Consider the following 24,777-nt stretch of genomic DNA (forward strand, 5'->3'; position numbering starts at 1 on the left):
AATATTTTGCATTCATTTCTTTCACAAGTCTTGTTTCTTCTTTCACCTATGTCTGATTATGATACTAATGCTTTAATTGTGTTGCTATATGTGTGTACCCCCCGCCCCACCAACAGAGAGATCAGGGTCAACAACAGAACCGTCCCTGGCCTTTGTAAGGATTTAGCATCCTGCCCAAGGACACTTCAGTCCTGCAGCACAGATGCTTTCCGCCACCTGGATTGCCCATCCAAAAATCTAAACCGCAAAGGCTACTCTGCACAATGTCACAGCCATGCCCTTTCCAGAGAGGTCACCTACAGTATGTTCACACTTAATGTATTACATTCCCAGCTGGAGTTGACTGAGGCTGTCATACGGACAAGTCCCTCTGCATCGGACTTTCAAAAGTTGTGAAAACATGTCAGTTTCCTGCAGCATGTAGCCTACCCAGTGCAGTTACACAGGCTGCAGCAGTCTACCAGAAACAACAGTAATGTTCACATGTGCCTCATTGAGAGCACGATTCACTGCCAATGCACAGTGACGTGTTATTTACAAAGGCAAGACAGTACTCTTCATTTTGATTTCATGGACTCCTTTTAACTGAATTGAGAGAGGCTGAGGATCCTGTTTGACAAGACTTTGGTATTCTGGGAACTGGGGACTGTCAGTGGCAGACTTTTTTTTTAAAGAATTGTGGACATGAAAAACAGCCCTAATCATGAAGAGGAGCACATTTTTCAAATATAAATATCTTAAAGAAATTACCATATGAATGTGTCCCATGAAAAACAAGTGTGTCTGACATTTGAACTGTTCGTGGGTTAAGGAAAACATCCCTGTTTTCAGATTTTCTAAATGGTTTATTTAGCATAAGTGGAAAAGTTTTCTCAACCCATTAAGGAACAATAAATCCTTTAGTTTATCTGACAAATTTAAAATCATCAACATTGGAGATGCATGGTTTTCATTCAACAGATGCTATTCCTTTGACCTACACCAGATTGAAAATTCTATAAGATACAATAAATGGAGATGCAAGACTTTAATGTCCACAGCCCTTAAGTCTTAATTGACTTATTGGAATTTTGAACTGCACCTGAGCCATCTGAATTTTACATCACAATTGGATACACGCTTGTGCAGTGGAAATTTTGCATCCATATTGTTAAAAAAGCATGCAGTTTAAAATATATATATATATATATATATATATATATATATATATATATATATATATATATATATATATATATATATATATACATACACACACAAATTTCCTCTTGATTTTCTCATTCTTACTGGACCTGTCAATCACATATTGAGAAGCAGCATTGACTGATTTCTCCCAACAACTTCTGCCAGTGATGCACAATAGTAAATGTCATAGTATGATTTAAAAGTCAGACAAACTGATTTTACAGCTCAAATTGTGCAGCATTGCCTCCAAACATCCTCAAGCAACATCTCCCACACTGATGCACTGACTAGCCTGACCTCGACTGCCTCCCAAAATGATCAGAATGCTGACCCACACTGAAGGAATAAATGTTTCCATCTACTGGTGGGAAATGTGAATTTCAACCTTGGAAAAGTGAGCAGACAACATCACACAAGTCAAACAATCTCTCAGCACTTCTATGTATAGGTCGCTGTTAAATACCTTTCTTTCTGTTAAGTGTAATGGCCAGTCAGCTGTCTGCATCCTTCACAGCAGACACCCCCCCCCCAAACTATCAACACTATCCAGGCAAACTGTCACATGGCATCAGATTCAATGAAATAAACTGATGACCTGATTCAGAAGGCTTCCATTCATTCTAACATCAACTTTGGTATGAGTCAAACACAAGCAGGCTTAAAACCCAACACCTCACACACCTGCAGACTACCACATGTCCAGAATGCATTATGGGAAAAGTAGTTTAATTTACCTGGAGGGCAGCTGCATTCAGGTCCTGCTTGTCTGGCAGTCCGAATCTTGACAAAATGTTCATAGGAGCGCTGAAATTGTAAAAGAATGCCATTTTCATTCATATGCACATGATGCTTGCAATAAAAGTAGGCTATTGGGGTTGTGTCAGTTTAAGGACAAGTAAAAGCGTACAAACAATTAGCAAAAGCAAGTGCAAGAGTCAATCTTACCTGTGAGAGGAGCTCATCCACTCTTTGTTCAATCAATGAATTAAAATGATCCATGGAGTAGCCAGGGGCACGGATCAAGATGTGCTCGTCATTCCCACTCTCCAAATCCACAACCCGGTTCTTCAAATCAGCTGTGTTAATGCTCAGAAGAATGCAAAAGGCGATGGACGCCACTGAGCATAAAGACGAGATAATGTTCAGCACTGTTGTGCCGCAATGTTGTCGCTTCTGAGGCGCCACTTCTTTCTCCATTTTTTCCACGCACTTAGATGCTCCTCTTGCCTCCGCGATCTCCATATTAACTACACCTACACGCGCTTGTTGGGAGCGAACTGCATCTGGCGCAGAGTCACGAATTTATGGCACACTGTTCTGTTCTGTGCAGTGTGCGTGCGTGTTTGTGTGTGTGTGCCTACGACGCGGCGTTTACGTAGAGTGACTTGTGGTGACAGCGGCAGAAGGATGAGTGGAGCGCCACTCCGCTCCAGCCAAAATCAAGTCTACCTGTACTGACGGCTCCTGAAAACTTGTTGCACTGAGCCCTGTGCACAGTAGCCTGCTGCAGAGGGAATTGCTATTATGCACAATGAAGTAGAAAGAGAGGCTGGGGGAATCGAAGGCAGCGCGCGTGTAGTGGACTCAGCATTGCCACTCGGAGCTTTTCCACGGTGCAGGCATGCCCCCCCCCTCATTACGGCAACAACACGCCTCCAATCTGCCTTGACTGATTAACATAATTTATGACCCGCTTCTTTTGCGCTCCTACAGTCGAGTACAATTGCCATTAGTTGACATAAAGTGCAGTTATAGTGTATTCCTGTCAGATCTCCAACAGAACGCTGCGTAAAGAGGCAATTAGTTGCATTTTGTAAATCATATGTTTTACTGTAAGGGCACTGCAAGACAGCAAATATAATAAATCATGCATGGGATTTGTATGTTGTTTAAAATTGAAGAACTGTATGTTCAGCAAGTTAATGTATGGTAACGTTAAGTCATTGTTGTGGCCATGGCGCTGCGTAAAAACGCACGGAAATCTAAAAGCTGTCTTTCTATGGGTTGGGTGGCTAGAGGCACTTGCTATACTGTCAAACATGAGACAAGAGCACATCTTATTGATCGCTTGTGTTCAGTGGACATCATTCAGAGAGACGAGAGCCACGGAGAATGCCCAGCAGCGCTGGAGCAGAGATGCTGGCGTTTAGCGACCCCGCAGTCTGAGTCCCGTCTATATATGTATTTCGTGGATTTGGTAAACACTGTAGCAGTAACGTACACAAATCATCAGTGATTCACAGGACATGATACTGGAAGAAAAAAAACTAGGAAATGGTGGTAAAAGTCCCCCTGCCAGATGGTCCTACGAAATTCCTGCAGGGTTCCAATCTCAAATACTGACAGTAGTGAAGAATGAGTCTAAATATATTTGCGCTTTTCATCAACTCTAGTACACGACCATGTCTAAATGGCACAGTGATAATCTAATATATTTACGGGTCTCAGATAATCATCAGTACAAATATGGTTCCCTCTGCAACAGTACTTAAGGACGCAATTTGAATTCTGAGCTAGTTTGGAGTTAATGAACAGCAATATCAACATCTATCCCTCTGCACTGCTCATCAGTTTCCAAGATGGCAACATTTATTTTGAGTGACGCTGAATAGAGAAGTCATTTTTCATACATGTGTGCAGTCAGTAAATCTTAATGGGAAAGGACTTAAAATATCCATAAACCTCCCCAGACTCCTGACTTTTTATTCTGGGGTTCCACTTTCCAGCCTTTTTGCATTTTAAGGTTTCTCTGTGAAAAGCGATCTTCACTCAGAAAGACTGAAGGATGTGAGTGGAGTGCACAGTCGAGGTCTGAGTTATCAATGTGGATTTGACTGATCATTTATATGGGCAGTTTTTGTCTCTTTTATAAAGTATATTCTACAATAATTAGATTAATAAATTAGCTCTTAACAGTTCTACATTCCTAAACTTGGAGTACACACACATCCATTCAGGAGAACTAATGTATTGCTGCGTCAGACGCAAATTAACAAAAGCAATCCTAAAGCACTTAAAATTAATTAATAGACATTGAAAATAAGCCACTGAGGTTATTGTTTTGTTGCATAATCTGCAGGCTTGGAGTGCAGATGTATACCAATAATGCTTCGTACAGTGAGAGAACAATCCAAGATATTTGGAGATGGTAAATGCACACAGGTGATATTGGTTATCTTACCTGATTAGGCCTGTTTGGCATCTCCTTCAATCTCCTGTTAGCTTAGTTTAGCAGCACATGTTAGGGTTTTTGGTAGATTGAGTCAGTTCCCAACCTCCACCTGAGCACAGGGCTAATCAGCCAGTAAAAACTACAGATGGACAGCATGTCCAATACTTATTTCACTTTGACTATGTTAATTGTATGAATGTGACCCAATGATACTAGCGTGCATTTGATGTACAGGTACTTTGAACAGGTAGACTGGTAATCAAGGTTGTGTTCAGCCCTGTTTTGCTAAATAAATCCAATAATTAATTTATTCATTTACTAGGTGGCTAATATATCCGATGTTCCCCTGCAACTGAAAATCTGTTGCCGCTGGCAGCCCAAATGCTGCTTCAGAGACTTTTCCACCCTGTCAACAATATAGTTCTAAAAGAAACACTAAATACTCAGTGTTATGACTAAGGTTTAGAGTAACCAAAGAGTACTGAACATCAGTACAACATACTGAAATGTCAATCTAAAAAGATTGATAACTAGACAGGTTGACTTTCCTTGCTGTTCTTTTCATGATTATTGTCTGCTGACTATATTTATATGTATTTTGCTAAATCATGTTTTATATATAAGGCTGGTTTAGTTTATTTCTTAAGATGAGGGCAGGTCCACTGTACAGGCATATGGTTTCTTGACCTCTCCTGTCACATCTCTTATTTCTCTTCTGGTTTTATGCTGATGTAGGTGCAAATTAAAGACCAGTTTACAACTGTGGTTGTAACCCATAAAATATATGGTTTAACTCAAGCCCAATTCTTATTTGACGTCAGATTGCAACAATAGGTTATTAAACATTTATTTAAAAAAAATTCTTTTAATTCTCTTTAAATGTACCTGCCAAAGAAAAAATACTCCAAAAGTAAATTGTTATTTTCTATTGTGGACCTAATAGCATCTCAATACGTATTCTGGCTTAGGACGCCATCTAGTGGACACACAGCATTGCATTTGATCTTGTAGGTTCAATAATGCATTATTTAACATTTGTGCTTTGCAAAATCCCCATGACGACATACGTGTGTGGTTCACGCATGGATGTATTAAGAGAACGAGCCCACGACGTCACTACTCCCCGCGTGTGCGTGTGTGTGCGTGTGCTTACATCATCCCTCTCTTTTTTTCGGACCTGACTACAAAGTGACAGATGGAGACCCGCGACCGAGTCACGTTGCAACATAATTGAAAAACATATTAAAGCAACATATTCTCGCATAGGCTGATTGACTACTTTGTATACTTTTCAAAACATTACTACAGGAGGTTTGGAATCCTCGCGCGTCCAAAAAAAAAAAAAAAAAAGCGCATCATCACTCGCAGTGCCTTGACAACCGGCCAGCATCAGAGAGTAATCCACTGGTGTTTATTTTTAGAAGCTCTCGGCCGCTGCGTGTACACTCGTTCAACACACTCCCCATGTTCCTCCGGTCAATAATTTAGATGCTGTAGGTCTGCCCTGCAGCACAGTCACAGAGCAGGCTGCTACAACTCTGCGCTACAGGACGCCTAAAAACAACGCACAGGGTGCACCGCCTGCTGAGCGATGCACCCAAAAACTATGAGCCAGCAAAACGGTAACCAAGGAGCCACATCTATGAAGTAAGCTGATCTATTTTTAATGTTTTATTTATGGAAATATTGCTATTTTGGTTGGCCTTTCATGAAGAAAACACAAAATACTAGCTTAGTCACCTGCTTGTATTTTTTCAAAATGTCTTCTATTTTCAATGGAATTATCTGACTTGTAGTGGCAGTTTTATTTTATTTTATTATATTATATACATGTCTGATCCAGGCTTACTCTTGCAAGGCTTTATGCTGGTTGTAAAACTAGATGCTTAAAAACATTTTTAAGTGCTTTTAGACACTATCCGTGAGTGTTTTATTCCATTTAAGCTTTTTATCTTCTCATTCTTTATTTTTTTTTTTACATTGCCTTGTTTCATTGTACTTAGTCTTGATGCCTTTATACATCTAATGTGGGTTAAAGCACAGTTCCCTTGTTGGTGAAAGTGTAAACTTGCCTTGCCTCGATGTCCAGGAAGCCCTCCGGCTCTCAGAGAGCCCAGCCACGGGCCACCATGACCACAGAGTACCAGGAGAGGTTTCTTTCCCCAGACAGCCACAAGGCCGTCATCTCAGGCTCAACACAGAAAGACCCTAACCACCCACTGAAGGGGACGGGTGCCGACATGACCACTATTCGGTAAGAATATAAAGTGTCTAATGTGTCTTATCTCACAAGACACATTTTAGTAAAACTAACATAACTTGACTGCGAAGACTAATGTTCCTGGTGGGTGAGGCAGAGTGATGCCAATTATAAACTTTTCTTTTTTGACAGCAATTAGGTTAGCACTGTATTTACAAAGCATCGAGAGAATTGTGGATGTTTGAAACCCTACCTGGATTTTTTTAAAAGCACGAAAAAAAAAGGCAAATCTCACATCATTAACATGTTTCAGATCATACTATTTGACCCAAAAATGGATAAAACATCCCCCAACGGCCCCACAGCCATCTTTGCCCCCCAAAGATAAGAGATGCAGCAGCGTGCCACAAAATCATGTACACCTTGTAGCGAACCAGATGGCTTCCAAGTTGGAGGACTACACATCAGTGTACCAAAGTAAGCAGTTTGAACATCAGTAGAGTCATACATTGCAGAAATATGAAAACAAATATACACATCCTGATTCAAATCCACTTTCTTATTTTCAGAGGATTTCCAAGCATGGAAAGCAAACAAGCGAAAGCCATTTAAAATGGCTGACAGCTTGAGAGCCAACGAAGGATTAGGTGCCACAGACAACACTTCCAAAGAAGGCCACTCCCATGAACCACAACCTTTTGAAAGCATCACCAGCTACAGATTTGATTATGTCACCCATCCAGTGCAGCCCAGGACACGAAGGGAGAAGCCTGTGTGCCAAACCAAAGGTCTGCCGGGTCAGGCTGCTGTGCCCTCGAAGCCAAAGGTAGCTAGGGACATGAAACAAGAACTCTCTGATGAAGCCAGGGAATTCTTTCAGCAATTCAAGACCTGGTCCCTTGAAAACAAGTTCCACGGCCAAGGCAAAACCAAAAAATCCAGTCCACCGGCAGATCACAACAACTTCCTCTCCACAACACGCGCAGACTACACGGCGCACAAGTGCCAGCGCACCAAACCGTTCCTGCCATCTAAGCAAACCATGGAGAAAAGCAAGGAGCCCTTTCAGGCAACGACTACCATGAAGGAGGATTACAAAACTTGGGACATACCGCGGCGCGTCCCCATTGTCCGTAAAGCAGCGATGGACTGGTCTGGTAGCCTTCGTCCCAAATTGAATGAGACTGCAGTCTGTCATTCCAACTGTGATGCCACCACTCAGGTTTCCGGCTTGGAATGCATCTCCAATGGGAATGAAGAATCCAGGACGTACTGGACTACCTCTCTTGACAAAGGGGTGACTTGGGCCGACGGTGAAGTTTGTCAGGACCCCCCCCACCAAATACTCAGCTGCATGGTTTTAAGCAGAAGCTAAGCTTTCCTAGAGACCAGGCTGATGACGAGATGGGGGCTGCCACACATCACCTCGAGCAGTTTCTGCCTTCACACCAATAAAAAGCCATAAACCGTACTGAGATTATGTAATGGCAGCTATTTTTATACTGATAAGCATCTCACTGATACTCCACAGCCATGTTGAGTGTTATGCAATCTACTTAACTGAAGACATTTAATATTTTGTTGGGGAAACAAGTTAGACAGTTAAATGTGGTCTATCATAACAATTAATGAATGATGCGTATATAAGCATTTTTGAAGCTGAAACATCTTACTTTGCAGAATCTGCAAATCCACAATTTGGAGCCAGTGTTTTAACCTTTAATCTGGGGCGAACACTCCATCTAAACTACAATAATTTACAGTAATAGTTGGGAGTGAGTACATGAAGGTCGATGCCCATTGTTCCCGTTATGAGAAAAATGTTTTCCTCTTACACAAACTTTATAAAAAGCACAATTGTGTTATAAATACCAGGCAATAAATACTGTACTGTTCAAATAATGACATTTTTATTAAAAAAACAAAAAGTAAAATATCCTCAAAAGGAAATGCCATGACTTGTCCATGTCTTAACTGGGAGAACTGTCAACTCAATCATATTTACATCATATACAGACGCTTAAAAAGAAAATAGTTAGCAATCAAAAAGATGTTGCCAAACTGTCTATATGCATAGCAGCATTCCACATTATCTTGGGCGCTACAGTGCAAACTAAAAATTAGGAGACATGTTAACTAGTTTACACTTGTTCCAAGTTTTCATTCAGTTCTCTTCCAGCTAAGTACGCATTCATCATCATGTAAAGTCCACATAGTTAAACATGTATGGTTGTCAAAAAAATAAGTTTCAGCAGCTGTCAGTCTTCTTGGAAACGGATGTGCTTATGAGCCTCCTTGGCCCGGGCAAGGATGATTTTTTCAGCTTTGGATATGAGCTGAAGTGTGACAAAGAAATAAGAAATTAGATGCGATAGCAAAGGAGCAAATGGGAGCAGGCACTGCTTTAACTGTGGTGATGGTATTTGACTGTGGGGGTTTATATGCCAAGATGATTCCAGGTATTAGTCCATATGCAAAAATGGATTGGATTCAAGGTAAGCCGTTTGCAAAATATGCCTCCGAATCTTGTCCATCCTTTGTACATTCTGTATGTTACCATATGAAACAGTGTATATAAAGTCTGCATTACAATTACTGTTCTTAATTACTTACAAACTTACTGTAAACGTATCGTTTATATACTCAAACTGGAAAGATCAATAACATATTGCTGTGCACAGTAACACGTATGTATATGTCATTTTCTGTTTAAAAATGTAAAGCGTGATCTCACCTTCTCTGTACCCCGCTTCTTCTCCCTTGGACGATTCAGTTTGACTTGGCGGTCCACTAAGATCTTCTGCCAGTACCTTTGTTCATGGTCACCTTAAAAAAAAAAAAGGTGTTGAATAGAGATTCATTAGGTTAATAGCATTACTCATGACTCGAAATTCAATCAACAATTCTTAAGAAACCTATATAAAAAAAATACACAGAACTTGACACGAGCTGATGAGCGCCGTCCCAATACATTATTTTCACCGTCGTCAATTGTGAAAAACCGACTCAGTCATCCACATCCTGTCCTCAACTGGAGAGGATTCTACCTTGAAATAAGGAAATAAAATGGTCATACCTGCGAGGATCTCAAGCTTCCAGCTGTGTTCTTTCTGTAGCTCTGCTCTAGCGTCACTAATGGCTTTAGCGTCCTCTGGGGTGTGAAAGCGGATGTGACCCTCAGCGTCTCCTTCCAAAGTGTCAATGTACGCCACTGGGGATATTTTGCACAAAGCATCCTACACAAAATAATCCACCAACAAGCACAAAAAAAAACAACCTTTGGTTAATAATCTTATAGATCTTTGTGTAATGACATGTAATTGTCTTGTGCACATATGCTTCACTTGGTAATGATAAATAAATAAATGAATGAATGAAGAACAGACTCGCACAGTGAAGAGGTTGATCATAACTTTCTTAAATATCAAAAGGTACCATTTTTAGTCTATTTTTTATTATTTGATAACCAAATACAGGTGATAATGATAATTGCCAGTAGGGCTGAGTTATACTGTACCTTGATGAACTTCCTCCCCGGTAGCGGCTTGCTGTCTGTAATCTTCATGATGACACCACTGGTAAACTGAGGGCCTTGGTTAGACGCTTTCTCACTTTTGTCACTCTTCTCAACTAGAAGAAAACCCCCAAATCAACATGACTTCATTAAACTAAAGTGAACCCATCTTGTGCATATGTTCATTAGTATCAGCAACTGGTTATTATTAACTATTAAGATTTTATGTTTTTGGAGTAATACTGGGATGTAAACTCTGTTGAGCGGACAGGTTTGACCGCCTTCATGTCATCTTCACGGATGTTATTGCATGTCAAACGCATCTTCCCCACAAGAACAATTACTTCCGATGTACTACGGAAACGTCAGCATCCACTCTGTTTTATATCATATCGTCTCATGTTTTTCTTTTCAACACATGGGAATATCAAAAAGTGATTCACTAACGATTGCCAAAATCACTCCTGCTTAGGGCAGGGATTTTAATGCTACAAGTAACAATGTCGACTGTGTATGCAACTCCTCTGGGCACCATTAGTGTTTTGTCCCCAATTTTGGCAGTCTGCAGTTAGGCCATCTGAAGCAGAATCCCTGGGATGATTAGTGGAGACAAAACTCACCGTTTCCATCTTGAGGCTCATTGTCTGTCTCCATTGGACTCTTGTGCTTCTTGTGATCGATCTCATTGATGCACTTCTTCAGGGACTTCATGCTGCACTTCTGCAAGGTCAGATACTCATCCTTCAACTCCAGCCACTCTTTCCTTAGCGTGGACAAAAGAGGAACAAAGATATCCATCAGTGTGTTAAAAGTCCTTCTAGTTCTGAAAGGGGGTTTCACTTATTTATTCATTCTTTGTTGACACAGGGATGTAGCATCTTACTTTGATAGAACCCGGAGTGGGATGACTTCTTCCCCGATTTTCAGTTTCTCCTTGTGTTTCTTTTTTCTCTTCCTCTTTGCTTTAACTGTTGAATCATCTCTGTTTTCTTTCCCTTCCTCAACCCCTCTGTCTGTGTCACTTTTAGCAGGTGGATCTGAAAAGGGGAATAACACAGTTAACGCAACAACTAACTTGTGGTTTCATTGCTGTAAAGAACTTGTCATCAGACTGCGTGTATTTTTAGACTTTGTGAAAAGAAAAAGCAAAGAGAGCGACAGTATAAAAAAAGGGGATAGATAGGAAGGAAGAAAATATGTGTGTACTACTTCTGGATTATAAAAGTAGCAGATGCTGTGATCACTTACTAGTCTTTGTTACATCCTTCTTCTCTCCAGCTTCACTTTCACTCGTCTTCCTTATCTTAGATGGTACTTCACCTTCAGATCCCTCTGCCGTTTGCGACCGTCGTCTTTTCTTTTCTGACAGTTTGTCCGGTGTCTTCTGTGCGCCGATGACCCCGGATTCAAAATCGCCCGCTGCTGAGCGCTTCCTCTTTTGCTCCGACGGCTCTGCTTCCATCGCCTGCTCCTGGGCTTCTTCAGCAGGAGTCTGTACTGTGGCTCCTTCTTTCTTTTTCTTCTTCTTTCGCTTTCTCTTCTCCTCTTCTTCACCTGTAGCAAATCAATGTCAATACATGGAGATCAATACAACAAACTGCACCAACCGCAAGTTTATAGGTGGTAGAGAGAAGCGGTGCTGTAAAAGAAATGCATTTTAATTCATTGTACCTGATGGTGGATTGTCAGCTGGCAGAGGGATGGTCTTCCTACTTTTCGTCTTGGGGAAAATCCCTGGCTTCCTGGGAGCATCTTCAGGGGGGTTGTTGAGCATCTGTTTCAAAGATCAAACACTTTTCATGAGTTTTCTTCCTGCCAAAAACAAACACCGGCTGACTGACTGAATTATCAGATATTTCAGGAAATGGTGAAATAGAAGAAAAGTTATCACCTCTATGGCTTTCTGTGCTTGTTTCTCCGTCTCAAACTCAACAAAGGCAAAACCCTTGGTGTCGCCAGTAGACTTGTATCTGGGGATGCTAACATAAACCACATTCCCACATTTTGTGAACACTTTCTCTATCCAGCTGTGCGTCACATCCTTGGGCAAAAGTTCCTTGTAAAAAAAAAAAGAAAGAAATAAAAAAAAGAAATGTTTCATTTTATGATCCAAGAGTTTTCTCTTCATTCTGACAGGCATCTAACGTTTGCCAGCTAACCAGCAAATACGTCTATGAGTCTCCCCACAGAAAAGAGCTCAGTGTAAGGTGCATCATTTCCTATTCCGAGGAAACGACAATCTTTATGGACACAAAGTAAATGAACATGTTGCACTATAGATAAAACATTGTTCACTCCTGTAAATGTAGTCCAGACATTTCAGAGAAAATCTAATTAAAATAAGAACATAAAACGCTTTTTACCACATAGACTGTGCGGCTGTCGACATCATTTGGTACGTCTCCAATCGGAAGCTGACGCCTTACTTTATTTCCCTCGAGGTTAACCTGAAAAAACAAAAACAAAAAAATCGCAACACATTTGTGTTCATTGCATTCATTTGACAATTGTTTGGAGCCATGTACAACCCCTCAAAAATATTAAAACATTTCAAAAGAAATGGACAAGATTAACTTCACAGTTACCTCCACTACAGATGAATTTTTCAGCGCTCTCGCAATCAGCTTGGTGTCACTTGTCAGCCTCTTCATTCGATTGAAGCTCGCCAACACAGATATATCAACATCTGAAAACAAATAACCCTTTTAGTACAATGTTTAAAACAAAATCCAATGTATTCATGTCAAAACTAGCATTCAATGATTCACTGGCTGATATGAATGTAGTGCGTTATTGATAGCCCCTTACATCCGTCCTCTGACTCATCAATGAGTTTTTTGAGAAAGCGGTCCTTGTGAAGGTTGACATCTCCGAACCAGAACTCCACTTGCTTCTTCACATCACCCAGCAGCTGTTTGACACGGGACCTCTTCTTCTTTTCCGTCTCCTTGTTCTTACTGCCGGTGTCTGCTGTACCAGCATCATCAGCTCCCCTCTCTGTGTCAATCATCCTGCGCCGAGGACTGCAGTAACATGCACACTTTTATAAAATAGCACAGTAACGTTAGCTAAATAAGCTGAACGTTAGTGTGTTCATTTGCGTGTACTTTCATATAAAGACTATGCCAGTGGACTAAATCACGTGAAGTGGTGTTGCTGGATTAACGTTATTATGTCCTGACTTTACATAAAGTAAAATTCACAGTTATTTGTTCGAATAAAAAGAAAATTGAAATGAATAAGACTCGTTTCACCACGGTTTGCTACCTTTAGCAAACAATTGCTGATGTTAGTAACATTAACGTTACAGTAGCTATGTCAATTCGCGGGTAGTGACATTTTAAATAAAATGCTGCGGTCACTGCCACTGCTTTTCAAAACCCGCCAACCCTTCACTTAAGATTGAACTGACATAATAATTTACAGAACTCACCAAATTTGAGACGATGAAACACTCTAGTTGGACGCGCTGCATACAAAAATATAAGAGAAAGCGAGTTAGCTTGCTGGCTAACTTCACATAAACGGCATTACTTCGTCCAGTGAGATGTCGCAGAATGAATTCGTCATATCAGAGCAAGCAGTTTAAACTGCTTCCGGTAAATTACTCCAAAATAAAATAAAAATAAGCATTGTGTGCATTGAAGTTTCAACATTTTATTGACAGTAGAGTAGAGTTACAATAAATCTGTTCACAATGTTGTTGTTTTTAAATTGTACATTCCATATATATATATAAAACAACGGAACACACGAGACGCACTGACATTCGAAATTAAAATAAATACGAAACAGTAATAAAAAAAAGTGTCTTTATAAATAAAAAAATAAATAGGTTATTATAAATAGTGTAGTGTAACATTAAATAGTTTCACTTGCATGTGACATCCTTTGTGCTTTTATTTGGAAGATAAAAACACCACATCAGAGCTCTACTCAACATGTAGTTTTATGAAACTTTTACAGTAACGTTAACGTTTAGCCAACATATTCGAGGCATATTTTCCAAATTATTTTTAACCGTGTTTTTTTTCGTGTTATCTGTGTGTTATGCGGGAGTGTGAGAGAAGAGCCTTGTTGTTGGTCAAGTTTTATCCAGACAGCATAATGCACGACATTCCGTGTTGTAAACAAAATATATCTCATATAACCTATGGTTACGTGGCCGGTTAGCTCAGTTGGTTAGAGCGTGGTGCTAATAACGCCAAGGTCGCGGGTTCGATCCCCGTACGGGCCAACGTGTTTCATTTTCCTTTTTCGTCCTCCACAATTCATTTGTTTCAGACAAAGTATTCAGCATCAAAAATACATTTGATCTCTGTTTTCTAGCTTATAGTTTGAGGACAGTGTAGTCCTCTGTCAGAGATTCAAAATGCCCTCAAACTTTTTGAGCTTCTTGCATATGTCGTCGTCGGTGCAGCACTCAATCCTGTGCTTGATGAGCTGTAACAGTTGCTTGTAGAAAGTCTTTGCCCACTGGACTTCTAAGCAATGGACTGATACGTTGCAAACTTTGTGGAGTACCGTCACTAACTTATCGTTGCTGCTGACCTTACACCTTTTGAAGATCCATTCCCCCCACGCTGCCCATATATCGTCATCTGTGAAGCTCACAGTTATGCTTTCTTGGGTGCATAAGCACTCTGGGTCTGTGTCAGTCAGGTCATTCCATATGGCTCTGTATGAAAAGGGAATCAACAGAAGCTTTAGAATCTTATATTGTTGAAATATGGATTAGAATTATTTGTTGAAAGTCACACTCACACAACTGTTTTCAGAGGGTCTGGGGTCAAGTCCCTCAGTGACAGCAGACCTTTGTAGCTCACTCGGTTTCCCTCCATCCTGTAAAAGCACAGGATGTCCTGAACAATGTTTAAAATGTTTTACATGTGAATAAATCAGTAAACCAGCAAACCCTCAAATATGAAAATATACTCTTTATCCCCTATGTCACGTAGATTTTGATAGAAAAGGGCCAGACCATTATTTGGTGCTCCATTAATAAAATGTCTTTGTTTAGATTCTAGGGCTCCACTTTGTGCCTACAGTCAGGTCCTTTCCGTTTGTCTCATTTTAGGGTAAGGCTTCTCCACTTTTCCAATGGACCTTAAGCTCAGTGCAAACTTAATTACAGTATAAACAAGCATTCCCATCCATTTAAGCGCTTATATATTTTAGTATTTAACAATCAAGTCAGCATTAAGCTAAAAAATTGTTAAAGGCTACTCAATAATAGGAAACTCAGTAACACAACATTTCAAAGGAATATATCATTTGTTTTGTGGCTTAAATGTATAGCTATTATACTGAGCTGGAGTGCAGTTAACCAAACAGTAAGTTTACTATTGTGGTCATAAAGGTTGCCTTTGCAACAGTTGGAAAAAATAATGAAACAGTATTTTCTACACAATTTCATCCTAGTCAGCCATTAAATAATCTGGAAAGACTTTCATTTCCCCAAAATATATGATATGGCATACTGTGATATTTATCCCCCTGACGGGTTTCTTACCACAACTCTTCAAGCTTTTTTTTCACACGTATGGCACTAGAAAGAGCCAGCAGTTCATCATCACCGATGTCGGACCACCCAAGTCTAAATGGGGAAGTGTGAAACATAGTCTAGATGATTCTTTATTCTCTCAAGTAAAGAATCATTGTAATCTTTATATTCGCTTAGTGCTTGTAATCTTTTTTGATATTTTTTTTCTTCTTATCAATAATAAAAGCCTGTAGTTTATTATCTTACCCAAGGTGGGTTATACTTTCTGACACCCGCAGCACATCAGCAATGACCTGAGCTGCGTCCATATCGAGGTTGTTTTCTCCAAGCCTTAAATAAAATAATAAAATAGTGAAGTTAGTGCATAAGCTACATTATATATTCCTCAACCTGGTGGAGTTTACACTTTACTGTTTGATGCACGCAGAGCGATATGTTATTCACATGGAACTCCAAAGATTGATGGAGAAAATATAGAAAACTTAGATAGATACTTCAGAGAATGAGACAATGGGAACCACATTTTACCTGGAACTTACCAAAGTCTGTTACATCTGAGCAGCAGGGGCTGCATGTCTCTAAGTGCCTCACAGCTTACTCCCGTCCCTGTCAGATCCAGCTCTGATATATTGCCCTTTGTAAGGTTGAGAAAGTACTTGATGGCATTGTAATCCATTTGGGAGAGTGTTTCATCACTAACATTCACTTGTAGTGTATTTGGTTGCACAGCAAGGGCCAAAGAGGGGTCCTGTTGCTCAAAGAAGCAGTGTAAATGGTTTAGGATGTGGGCCCTATTCTCACATAGCATTGTAAGCTCTCTGACGATCCTCTGACGATAGATGTCCACTTTGTCTTTATTGCAACTTAATCCCACCTGCCTTGATAGAAGATTAGCATTGCGTTCAGAGAGGATTCCAGACAGGAAGCGATGGAAGAGGTCCAAATGTCCGTTGTTGGACCCCTCCGCACGACTTGAAGTGTGTGGAAGTACATCAGGTAAAGGGTCATCTGTCACTGCACAATACACTGCAGCGAAGAACTCTTGAACAGTAAGGTGCGCAAAGGAGTAAACCTCTTCAGTGCAGCCGGGCTCTTGTGCCACTGTCTTGTCAAGGAAGGTACTAACAAGGCTGCATCCCTCTAACACTGCAACATCTTGGTCGCTGCTGTAGAATAGTGTCTGATGCTCCATCAGCTTTTGGAAGGCGAGTCGGCCAAGCTTCAGCACAATATCAGACTGCTTCTGGACGGCCCCTGCTCTTTGTTCTTGACGAAATGTTTCAGCTCTTGCTTGAGTGTGAGAGCGAAGCAAGGCCACCAGATACTGCACATAAATGTCTGTCATGGTCTTGGGGCTCTCCCCACACAGGTCTTTGCTTTCTTTGAGGATGCAGCACACAATGTAGCAAAATGCAGGTATGTAGCACAGCGTCAGCATTAGTTCATTCGCTGATACCACTGCGAACATGCAGTCAGCAATGGCACTGTCCTGGAAATAACGTAGGAAGAAGTCTTGAACTTCAGCCAAGGAGAAGCCAGTGATGAGCACAAAGCGATCGATGCAGCCCACAGGGATGTGGTTGATGGCTGTAGGTCGACTTGTGAGCATGACAGAAGCGTTGGGCAGCAGTTCCCCTTGCATCAGACTCCCAACGAGCTCCACCACCTCTGCATCTTCATCTGGCTCAGTCACAAATGTGTCTACATCACAGCTCCTGTAGTGTCTGAACTCATCAAAGCCGTCTAAGATGATCAGCAGTTTCTTGTCATTTGCTAAAATGGCATCCAGTTCCTTAGACAGGTGTCTGTTTTTACGCAAGACCAGCTCCCGGAAGTTTGTAGGTTTGTCAATCAGATTCAGGTCTCTGAATGTCATGTGGATGATGAAGTCAAATCCAAGATGGTCCCTGTTTCCCCCAAAATCAAACAGCATCTTCTGCACCAGGATGGTTTTTCCGATGCCGGCCACCCCTGACACCAGAACTTTCTTGACTGGACGGTTTCCATTTGCGCTTGAAAAGAGTTCGGCTGGTGCAATTTTCCTATGCACCGCTGACTTCTGCTGCATAGATAGTCGCTTTTGTCCAAATGTCAGCACCTCATGTCTTTTTCTCTCCAAGCACTGGTGTCCGTCGGCCAACAAGAGATTGACATAGTGTTCGGAAAAAAGGATTTTCTCTCCGTGTCGAGTGTTGTAGAAGAGCATGCTCTCACTCCGACGTGTGAGGAAGTCTTTATGCTTTTGTTTGACTTTGTTATACTCTGCAAAAGAAAAACATATTTTAGTGATTTGTCTCTTCCACCTCTTCCTTTAAGTCAACTGAAGAACCTATGAGCACAATCATCTGATGTAGTGGTAATATGAACAGTGCAATGCTATTCCAAGTGTTTAACTCATGGCTCTATTTTCATCTTAACTGTACCAATGACATCTCTGTGGTTTGAGTCATTCTACAGAAACGCCCACTTTTCTGTCCCCAGGCTTTGAAGAAAGTAAACACTTTAATCATACTTTGTAGTCACATTTAATTTTTATATTTTAATAATGTAGCATGTTCTTTGAATAGTTATACCTATTTGAGCCATGAATTGGACAATATTTGTTTTTAATCAATTATATAACATTCCAAGTACAAGAAAATTGCTTGTCCCCACGGTCATGTATGGAGGTTTAAGAGCATGTTTGGAGTTTAAAAATATATTTCTCTCTAATTTTAAATGCAATAATGCATATCACATTCATGAAGTGGATAACATAACAAAATAAAATACCAACTAAATATAAATAATATTATGAAGGTCTGTCCCCTGGTGTCACCACTTTACAATAATCCCTATTCTGGAAAAATCTAAAGAGTTTTGACATCACTTCCTTCCTAAAGAACTGTACATGAAGACACTTGGTAAATATATTGTCCCTTTTAAAATGTTTGAAAATTTCTCATTTATCTCATTATTTCTTGCGAGGCTTTTAGCGTCACTGGTATGACCTATTTTATAAGAAGGTAAATGTAAAACAAGATTAAACAAATGGATTCACTTACATATTTTAGTGAGTTTAGCATGATTAGCAACATGTGGTTTGAGGTACTGTAGCTTCCATTTTGTAAAATACATATTTCATAAAAACTGTCACTGGTGTTACCGTCACTCAGGGGTGTTGGACTGGGGGTGGAAATGGGACTGAGTACCCAGGGGCCCAAAAATATGCTAGAATATAGCTGTGGATGTGGGGAAGGGCCCATGGAGAATGCCTTTCTACAGGGCCCAGAATTTTGTGCTACGCCCCTGCCATCACTAGTATTACTGCTCCTCATGGTAACACCAGTTTGGACTAAATGTACAAACATTTTTAAATCCATTAAGCTCTCATTTATGTGGATTCATGAAGCCAAAGGGTTAACCAATACTGTACCTAAGTTTAAATGTAAAAAAAAAAAAAAAATTGTATAATTTACAATATTGTTATTCCAAAAGTGGGCGTTTCTGTAGAATGACTTACCTACGAATTGAGGCTGATCCGTGTGGCCTTCTTTGGATTGTTTCTGTGCCTCTTGCTGATGATGACTCCTAATTGATAGAAAAATCTCAGCTGCTTCCTCGCCTTTACACGCCAGAATATCCAACACGTTCCTCACTCTTGCGCGGGGCCCCAACTGACACAAAACCTCCTCACGGTCATCACGGGTGAATACTTCCTGACTTACTAAGATTTCCAGCAGAGAGTCAATCTGTCCTTCCAGTTCATCCACGAGGGAAACTCGCAGAACCCTGAGTGCTGCCAAACCGGAATAACAACCATCCCTTTCCACCATAACTAATCTGAAATAATCCTCAGCACAAATCAGAAAAGTCCGGTTATGATCTGCTGATGGTGCCCATTTGAATCGTGGCGTCTAGATTCATGTTGTAAAGCATTTTCCCCTCATAGTTCAGAGGGATCCTGTGAATGCATGTCTGTCTTCAAGAGCCAATAAGTAGAATGTGAACTGCACATTGTAGATACCGAAAGAGGAAGTAGATTTCCCTTTTGTGCAGGTTTGGAAGTTGTGCTGATGAACAGCATATCTGTCCCATTCTTGTGTTTCAAATCCTCCCACTACATTATTTTATGTTCTGCCAAAGTGTTGTGAGTGAGTTGGGTTGATTTGTGTAATGGTTTGACAGAAATTCCCGCAGTTGTACTATAAACCCACTTTCATTTTTTCACACTTTGCCTAGATAATGCAGTCAGAGGTTTTGTTTTATTAAAGAAAATAAAAGAAAACCACAACAAATAGATTCTAAAAGGAATGTATTTGGTTTTATTTAATAATAAACCAGGCATGAGCAGGACGCAACACATCAGTTCACCAGCAGAGGGTCCCCATTGCATGCACATCAAATACCAATCAATTGTAGGGAAATGAATACTTAAAACCAACCCCTGTAATTATTTACAAAACTATGCACAGGAACACATATGAAAATAAATAGTTAAGGGCAAAACAAATATCTACATAACTTAAAAGGCATAAGTAATATGTTAATCATGTTTGTCTTTCACAAAGTCAAATAATCACACCTAGAAAGGCCAAGTTATCTGCTAACGTATGTTGTACACATGATGAAGCATTGTGGAACTCAGGACAAAATGTCAAAAGTGCAAACCCTGCCTATCTGGCACAAGTATGGTACATCAATGATGATCTTTTTAAAAAACTTCCCTACTGTTTTAACCAGTAACCAAATGTAACACAGAGTTCTTACTTACATGTTTTAAGTTCAACCAACACTGAAATCTGTCAAAAGAAGAAGAGTTACATAAGAACTGTCAAATGTAACTGAACGTTGTTTTTGCTTAAAATGTCACACTAAAGCAAAAATAGAATTTGGTGGAGAGGGTGAGCAGTTATGCTTACTTTACATTTAAAAAGGTCACAAAGTGGTTAAAGGGACATTTTAACAAATATCGTTCCAAGAAATACCAAAATCACAAAACAAAATATATAAACAATGTAACTTTACAAACTAAAAAAAACAAACTCTACAAGCCATTTTCTTAACAAAGACTTGGATGAGTCGAGTGCAAAATAAGTGTCTTTTTTCCAAAGATTGACTTGCTTCAGTCATACACCCTCATAGTGCAACCCATGCAAGATACATCTTTATCATGTCCTACTTTCTATTCTACCCAAAAACGCAGTTACAACGCCTGCAATACTAAATCCTTTCCTCTTCAAATGACTTGACCAATCATTACGGTCAACACCTGCTGAATTACCCAAAACGATAGTTCAGATCATGCTCTATTTAACATGTGGCTGTATATCATTTATTGAATATTAGCCTTTTAGCCATGTTAGCCATTTCCCCTTTATAGGCAGCATTATGCTGTGTTTAAACAGGAGTTTACCCATACCTCTATAATAAAAGCTCAAATAGCATTACAACTATTTATCAACACTGTTTTGGAGACCATTGCAATAAAGGCAAAAACACAACTATCCAGTGGTTATCAAAAGCTCAGGGGTCTACCCAAAATCCCTGGGTATGAAGTCAATCAATGAAAAAAAAGTACATTAGTTATATATTTGTGTATTAGAAGCTAAATTGCATGATAATATGCACCTTATTTTGGAGATGAAGTGATGTTGCTACAATAGAACACAGTGGCAGCACTCCCCCCCCCCAATTCTTTTAGCAAAGAAACTACACCAGATATTAATGTGGACAGTTCCCCTTTATGGCACAATGCAGTCACCATAATAGAAACCCATTACTCACAATGGAAATGGTATCTTAGTCACGTTTGCAGAATTTAGGAAAGCTTCATAAGCATCAGATTAGAATAAGAAAGAAGTAAAACCGAAGCCTTCATTAACAGACGCATCACTCCTCTCAAAACTTTCAAATTCAAAACGCACACATGAGATCATTGAGGGAAGTAGATCACAACCACTCTCGGTATGACCATCCAAACATTCCTCCACACTCAAGTATCCTAATCCAAGACTGATCATTGAAGACAGTTGTGGGTGTAAGGATAGAGCATAGAGGTTTCAAGTCTCTGTTGGCTGTCTGAGCATCTCCCCTGACCTATCCAGGTCGCTCATGGCTCTCGTCTTACGGCCCTGCCTCAGGTGTTTCGGCAGGAATGACAGCAGCGGCTCTTAAACTGGGGCAGCGGACAAAGCTCTAGCTGTTGAACCTTCTCGCAGTACCTCGTGCTGTCTCGACACTCTCCTGCTGGAATACACAGATGTTACAGTTTACTACTCATGCTCACTTTAAGCCCCCCCCCCAAGATGGAACCCCCTGTAGTATGTAGCCATGCAGTTTTATCAACTTCTGAAACGTCTGCCACCCAATTACAATGGAGGTTTTCAAAGCACGGACACATTCCACTTGCAAAACAAGTCCTCCCAGTAATAATATCTCCAATGTAAACTGTTTTTATAGGGAATGTCTGTGGGTCATTCAAAGTAAGGGGGACATCGTTTCTGGGAATACCTGAAGTTGCAGAGCTTTTTCCAAAGGTACTTTTTTTAATTCTGAGTACCAAAAGCAAAGTTACTTTCACTTGTTTGATAATAGGGTGCCAGACATTTTAGAAACCGATGCTTCCAAACCTCAGCACATGAAACCGAAACTATATGAATTATGGACTGGGCCCAATAAGGGAATGTAATGTGCCACAATGAAGTATTTGCACAAATTCTACTGGCAATAATATTTATGATTTTACAATTTAATTTTAGCTCCAATCCAAGTTATTCTTCCACTCCAATTAGGGCAAGACCTCCGAAATATGCAGTCAGTGTGATCATGACAGCAACAAACTGGTTCTGTACTCAGGATATCTTCAGTATCTCTTTCACCCCTGCATATGTTGATTCTTAAATGTCCTCTGCAAACCATATTTGGTTTGACTATGCCTTACAGCTTATGATAAACTCAGGATCATTTTAAAATCAAGATGTTCTCACAATTGAGTGACCTTCTCCATTTTGCAATCAGCGCAACTTTTTCTCACCTCTGCCACAGGACAAAATATTGCACCTCTGCCAGCTGGGAGGGCGAGGCCTCCACATGCAGTGATGTTCACGTGTGGACTTTCCAGTTCGACGGTGTGCACATGTCACCTGGCGTGACTGGAAACCGTGCCGCCCACAGGTGGCAGTGCACTGCGTCCATGGCCCTACATGCCAGTGAAGGGCACAGGCCTCTGCGGAGCAATTCTTCAGGGAGCTGGGCCTACAAATAAAACAAAAATATGTTGGTTTTTTTTTACGATTATTTTTTGGGCATTTTAGGCCTTTTATAGGACAGCTTAGACTTGAAAGGGGAGAGAGAGGGGGAATGACATGCAGCAAAGGGCTGCACGTCGGAGTCGAACCCGCGGCCGCTGCGTCGAGGAGTAAACCTCTATGTATGGGCGCCCGCTCTACCAGGTGAGCTATTCAGGCGCCCACACATAAGTTTTAATGAGTCTAAAAGTTGTCAGAAATACATAGAGAACTTATATCTATATATATATATATGAATAAATAAATAAATAATGATATTCATATTTACCTCTGGAGTCCACTGCACATCCTGTAGGGGACTTTGGTGGCATTTGTGTCTTGGCAGTAAACATGGCGGTGCTGTGTGGCCAAACTGGGACCCACACATTGACCGTTACACTAAAGGAGGAAATTACAAAGCAAGTTCAGCTTTTAGTTTGAAAATACCTTTCGGATAGCAACTTCCCTCTTGTGGTTTTTCCATTTTAAAGCATACCCACTGTCACTGAATTTCAAGTTTTAAATCTAAACCATGCCTCATAACCTACATGAGCTACTTTTTTGTAACTACCCAATGGGATTTTCACACTGGGAAATTCTCATAATTGGGAACTATGTGAAAGTGTTAACAGACAAAAGAGCTGGCACACAGTTTCTGAGGTAAATTGTGTTTTGCACAAATATACAGCCTTGACCCAGTCCATATAGATGTTATGAGATGTGTTTGCTCTCAATGTAAGTAGACTCACTGCTCCCCAGTGGGTAGTGGCCCATCTGGCACAGGGCAGTAGGTTGCATAGCCTGGTGTCAGAGGGTCTCCTCCCTGTGCCAAGGCAGTGCTGGCTCTCCATCTCTCTTGATCTGCCCTCAGGACCCTTCATGCAGCGGACACTCCTGGTCTGGGAGCCACCTCCACAGCTGGCTGAGCATGGCGACCAAGGATCCACCTGCCACCTAATCCCACCACAGGAGGAAGGGTGGACAAAAACTTAGAGTTTATAGAGTTTATATGTTTATCAGAAAGTTCAGCTGTTTTCTGGGCCCCAAAGTAGTCAAATATTCACAGACTCAAAAAGGAAATGGAATGCAAGTAAAGAGGACAGTGGTAACTGGTCTTATCAAATCTACAGTAATATTCAAAGTGTCCATCTGGAAAAGCAGGTAGTAGTAGTAGTAGCAAGGTACCTGAGGGGGCAGGCTTGTCCATTACACAGCTCAGCTGACTTGCTGCTGTTACTCCTCTCAGAGCAAATAGGGCCATTGGCTCCCACACAATTTCTTCCTTTAAAACCTGAAAATAAAATAAAACAATATTTAGTGGTCTTGGCTTGGACACTGCAGAAATCAAAAGATATAGACTTGTCTTTTTAATCTGTATTGTATATTGCTGATAATAGTTTCAGTGTCCTCTCTGTTAATGTGTTACAATTTTAAAGCAAACATTGAGTTGAGGTTTGTAAATCTCAACTCAACATGTACACACCAAATATAAATCGGTTGTAGCTGAAGACGCTTTTGTATTGCCTGGTATAAACAATAATAGTCGTGATGTGGAGTCAGTTATGGTTTTCTCCATTCAGATAAAACAAGTCTTAATGTGTTCTTTCTTCCTATTATTTCAGCAGCACTACATTTTGTCTTTGCATTACAAAGAGGGTCATGATTCTTTGGCGTGTATCTTTAGAAGTGGCCTACTCTTGTTCAGAAATAAGACTGCACTTTCCAAGAACCAGGGAAATAATTATATTTTCAAGTTCAATTTCCCTGTAAACGTACTTGGAATTGCATTCTTAAGATTTCTGAAGTGCATCCATTACACACGACTTCAAACTGAGTTTGATTTAAAAAATAAGAAATTGCAGTTTGGACATTTTTCAGCATCTTTAAACCCTGTTATCCTCCGTTTAGATTAGGCAAACTTAATCTTCTTTGAAA

The 24,777-nt window shown here is 40.4% G+C and overlaps 4 protein-coding genes and 1 non-coding gene across 8 annotated transcripts in view; 1 reads left to right on the forward strand and 4 right to left on the reverse strand.

The window, feature by feature from the left end:
- The window catches only part of col25a1 (collagen type XXV alpha 1 chain), a 143,887-nt gene extending 141,439 nt beyond the window's left edge, over nucleotides 1-2,448 (reverse strand). The window contains exons 1-2 of the mRNA XM_078276167.1: nucleotides 2,131-2,448; nucleotides 1,920-1,989 (exon numbers count right to left, since the gene is read on the reverse strand). Coding sequence (XP_078132293.1) covers nucleotides 1,920-1,989; nucleotides 2,131-2,427 — 367 coding nt within the window. The 5' untranslated portion in view covers nucleotides 2,428-2,448. The remainder of the gene's footprint in view (nucleotides 1-1,919; nucleotides 1,990-2,130) is intronic.
- Nucleotides 2,449-8,445: 5,997 nt separating this feature from the next.
- On the reverse strand, nucleotides 8,446-13,643 carry larp7 (La ribonucleoprotein 7, transcriptional regulator). 2 transcript variants are annotated; one of them, XM_078275737.1, is made up of 13 exons: nucleotides 13,505-13,643; nucleotides 12,880-13,094; nucleotides 12,657-12,757; nucleotides 12,435-12,518; nucleotides 11,963-12,127; nucleotides 11,743-11,845; nucleotides 11,320-11,625; nucleotides 10,955-11,108; nucleotides 10,692-10,834; nucleotides 10,075-10,187; nucleotides 9,634-9,793; nucleotides 9,292-9,383; nucleotides 8,446-8,893 (listed from the first exon to the last, which is right to left on the reverse strand). In XM_078275737.1, exons 2-13 carry the CDS (start codon nucleotides 13,079-13,081, stop codon nucleotides 8,816-8,818), a joined length of 1,701 nt encoding a protein of 566 aa, XP_078131863.1. In that variant the 5' UTR covers nucleotides 13,082-13,094; nucleotides 13,505-13,643; the 3' UTR covers nucleotides 8,446-8,815. The 2 variants fall into 2 exon arrangements, with proteins under 2 accessions (XP_078131863.1, XP_078131862.1); XM_078275736.1 differs by having other exon boundaries at nucleotides 12,880-13,111.
- Nucleotides 13,644-13,706: 63 nt separating this feature from the next.
- LOC144534066 (NLR family CARD domain-containing protein 3-like) lies at nucleotides 13,707-19,591 on the reverse strand. 3 transcript variants are annotated; one of them, XM_078275734.1, is made up of 6 exons: nucleotides 19,077-19,589; nucleotides 16,114-17,836; nucleotides 15,821-15,904; nucleotides 15,584-15,667; nucleotides 14,836-14,913; nucleotides 13,707-14,749 (listed from the first exon to the last, which is right to left on the reverse strand). In XM_078275734.1, exons 1-6 carry the CDS (start codon nucleotides 19,387-19,389, stop codon nucleotides 14,431-14,433), a joined length of 2,601 nt encoding a protein of 866 aa, XP_078131860.1. In that variant the 5' UTR covers nucleotides 19,390-19,589; the 3' UTR covers nucleotides 13,707-14,430. The 3 variants fall into 3 exon arrangements, 2 of the variants coding, with proteins under 2 accessions (XP_078131860.1, XP_078131861.1); XM_078275735.1 differs by having other exon boundaries at nucleotides 19,282-19,373; XR_013503504.1 differs by having other exon boundaries at nucleotides 14,659-14,749; nucleotides 14,836-14,933; nucleotides 19,077-19,591.
- Nucleotides 14,235-14,308, forward strand: trnai-aau (transfer RNA isoleucine (anticodon AAU)). Its single transcript has one exon. It is a non-coding gene; the product is annotated as a tRNA-Ile (tRNA).
- Nucleotides 19,592-19,863: 272 nt separating the features above from the next.
- LOC144534065 (ADAMTS-like protein 1) overlaps nucleotides 19,864-24,777 on the reverse strand; it is a 94,547-nt gene continuing 89,633 nt past the window's right edge. Inside the window, exons 22-26 of the mRNA XM_078275733.1 lie at nucleotides 24,028-24,133; nucleotides 23,592-23,796; nucleotides 23,132-23,241; nucleotides 22,590-22,810; nucleotides 19,864-21,802 (exon numbers count right to left, since the gene is read on the reverse strand). Coding sequence (XP_078131859.1) covers nucleotides 21,693-21,802; nucleotides 22,590-22,810; nucleotides 23,132-23,241; nucleotides 23,592-23,796; nucleotides 24,028-24,133 — 752 coding nt within the window. The 3' untranslated portion in view covers nucleotides 19,864-21,692. The remainder of the gene's footprint in view (nucleotides 21,803-22,589; nucleotides 22,811-23,131; nucleotides 23,242-23,591; nucleotides 23,797-24,027; nucleotides 24,134-24,777) is intronic.

This window comes from Sander vitreus, chromosome 19, assembly GCF_031162955.1.
Source record: "Sander vitreus isolate 19-12246 chromosome 19, sanVit1, whole genome shotgun sequence".
In the NCBI taxonomy this organism is placed as follows: Eukaryota; Metazoa; Chordata; class Actinopteri; order Perciformes; family Percidae; genus Sander; species Sander vitreus.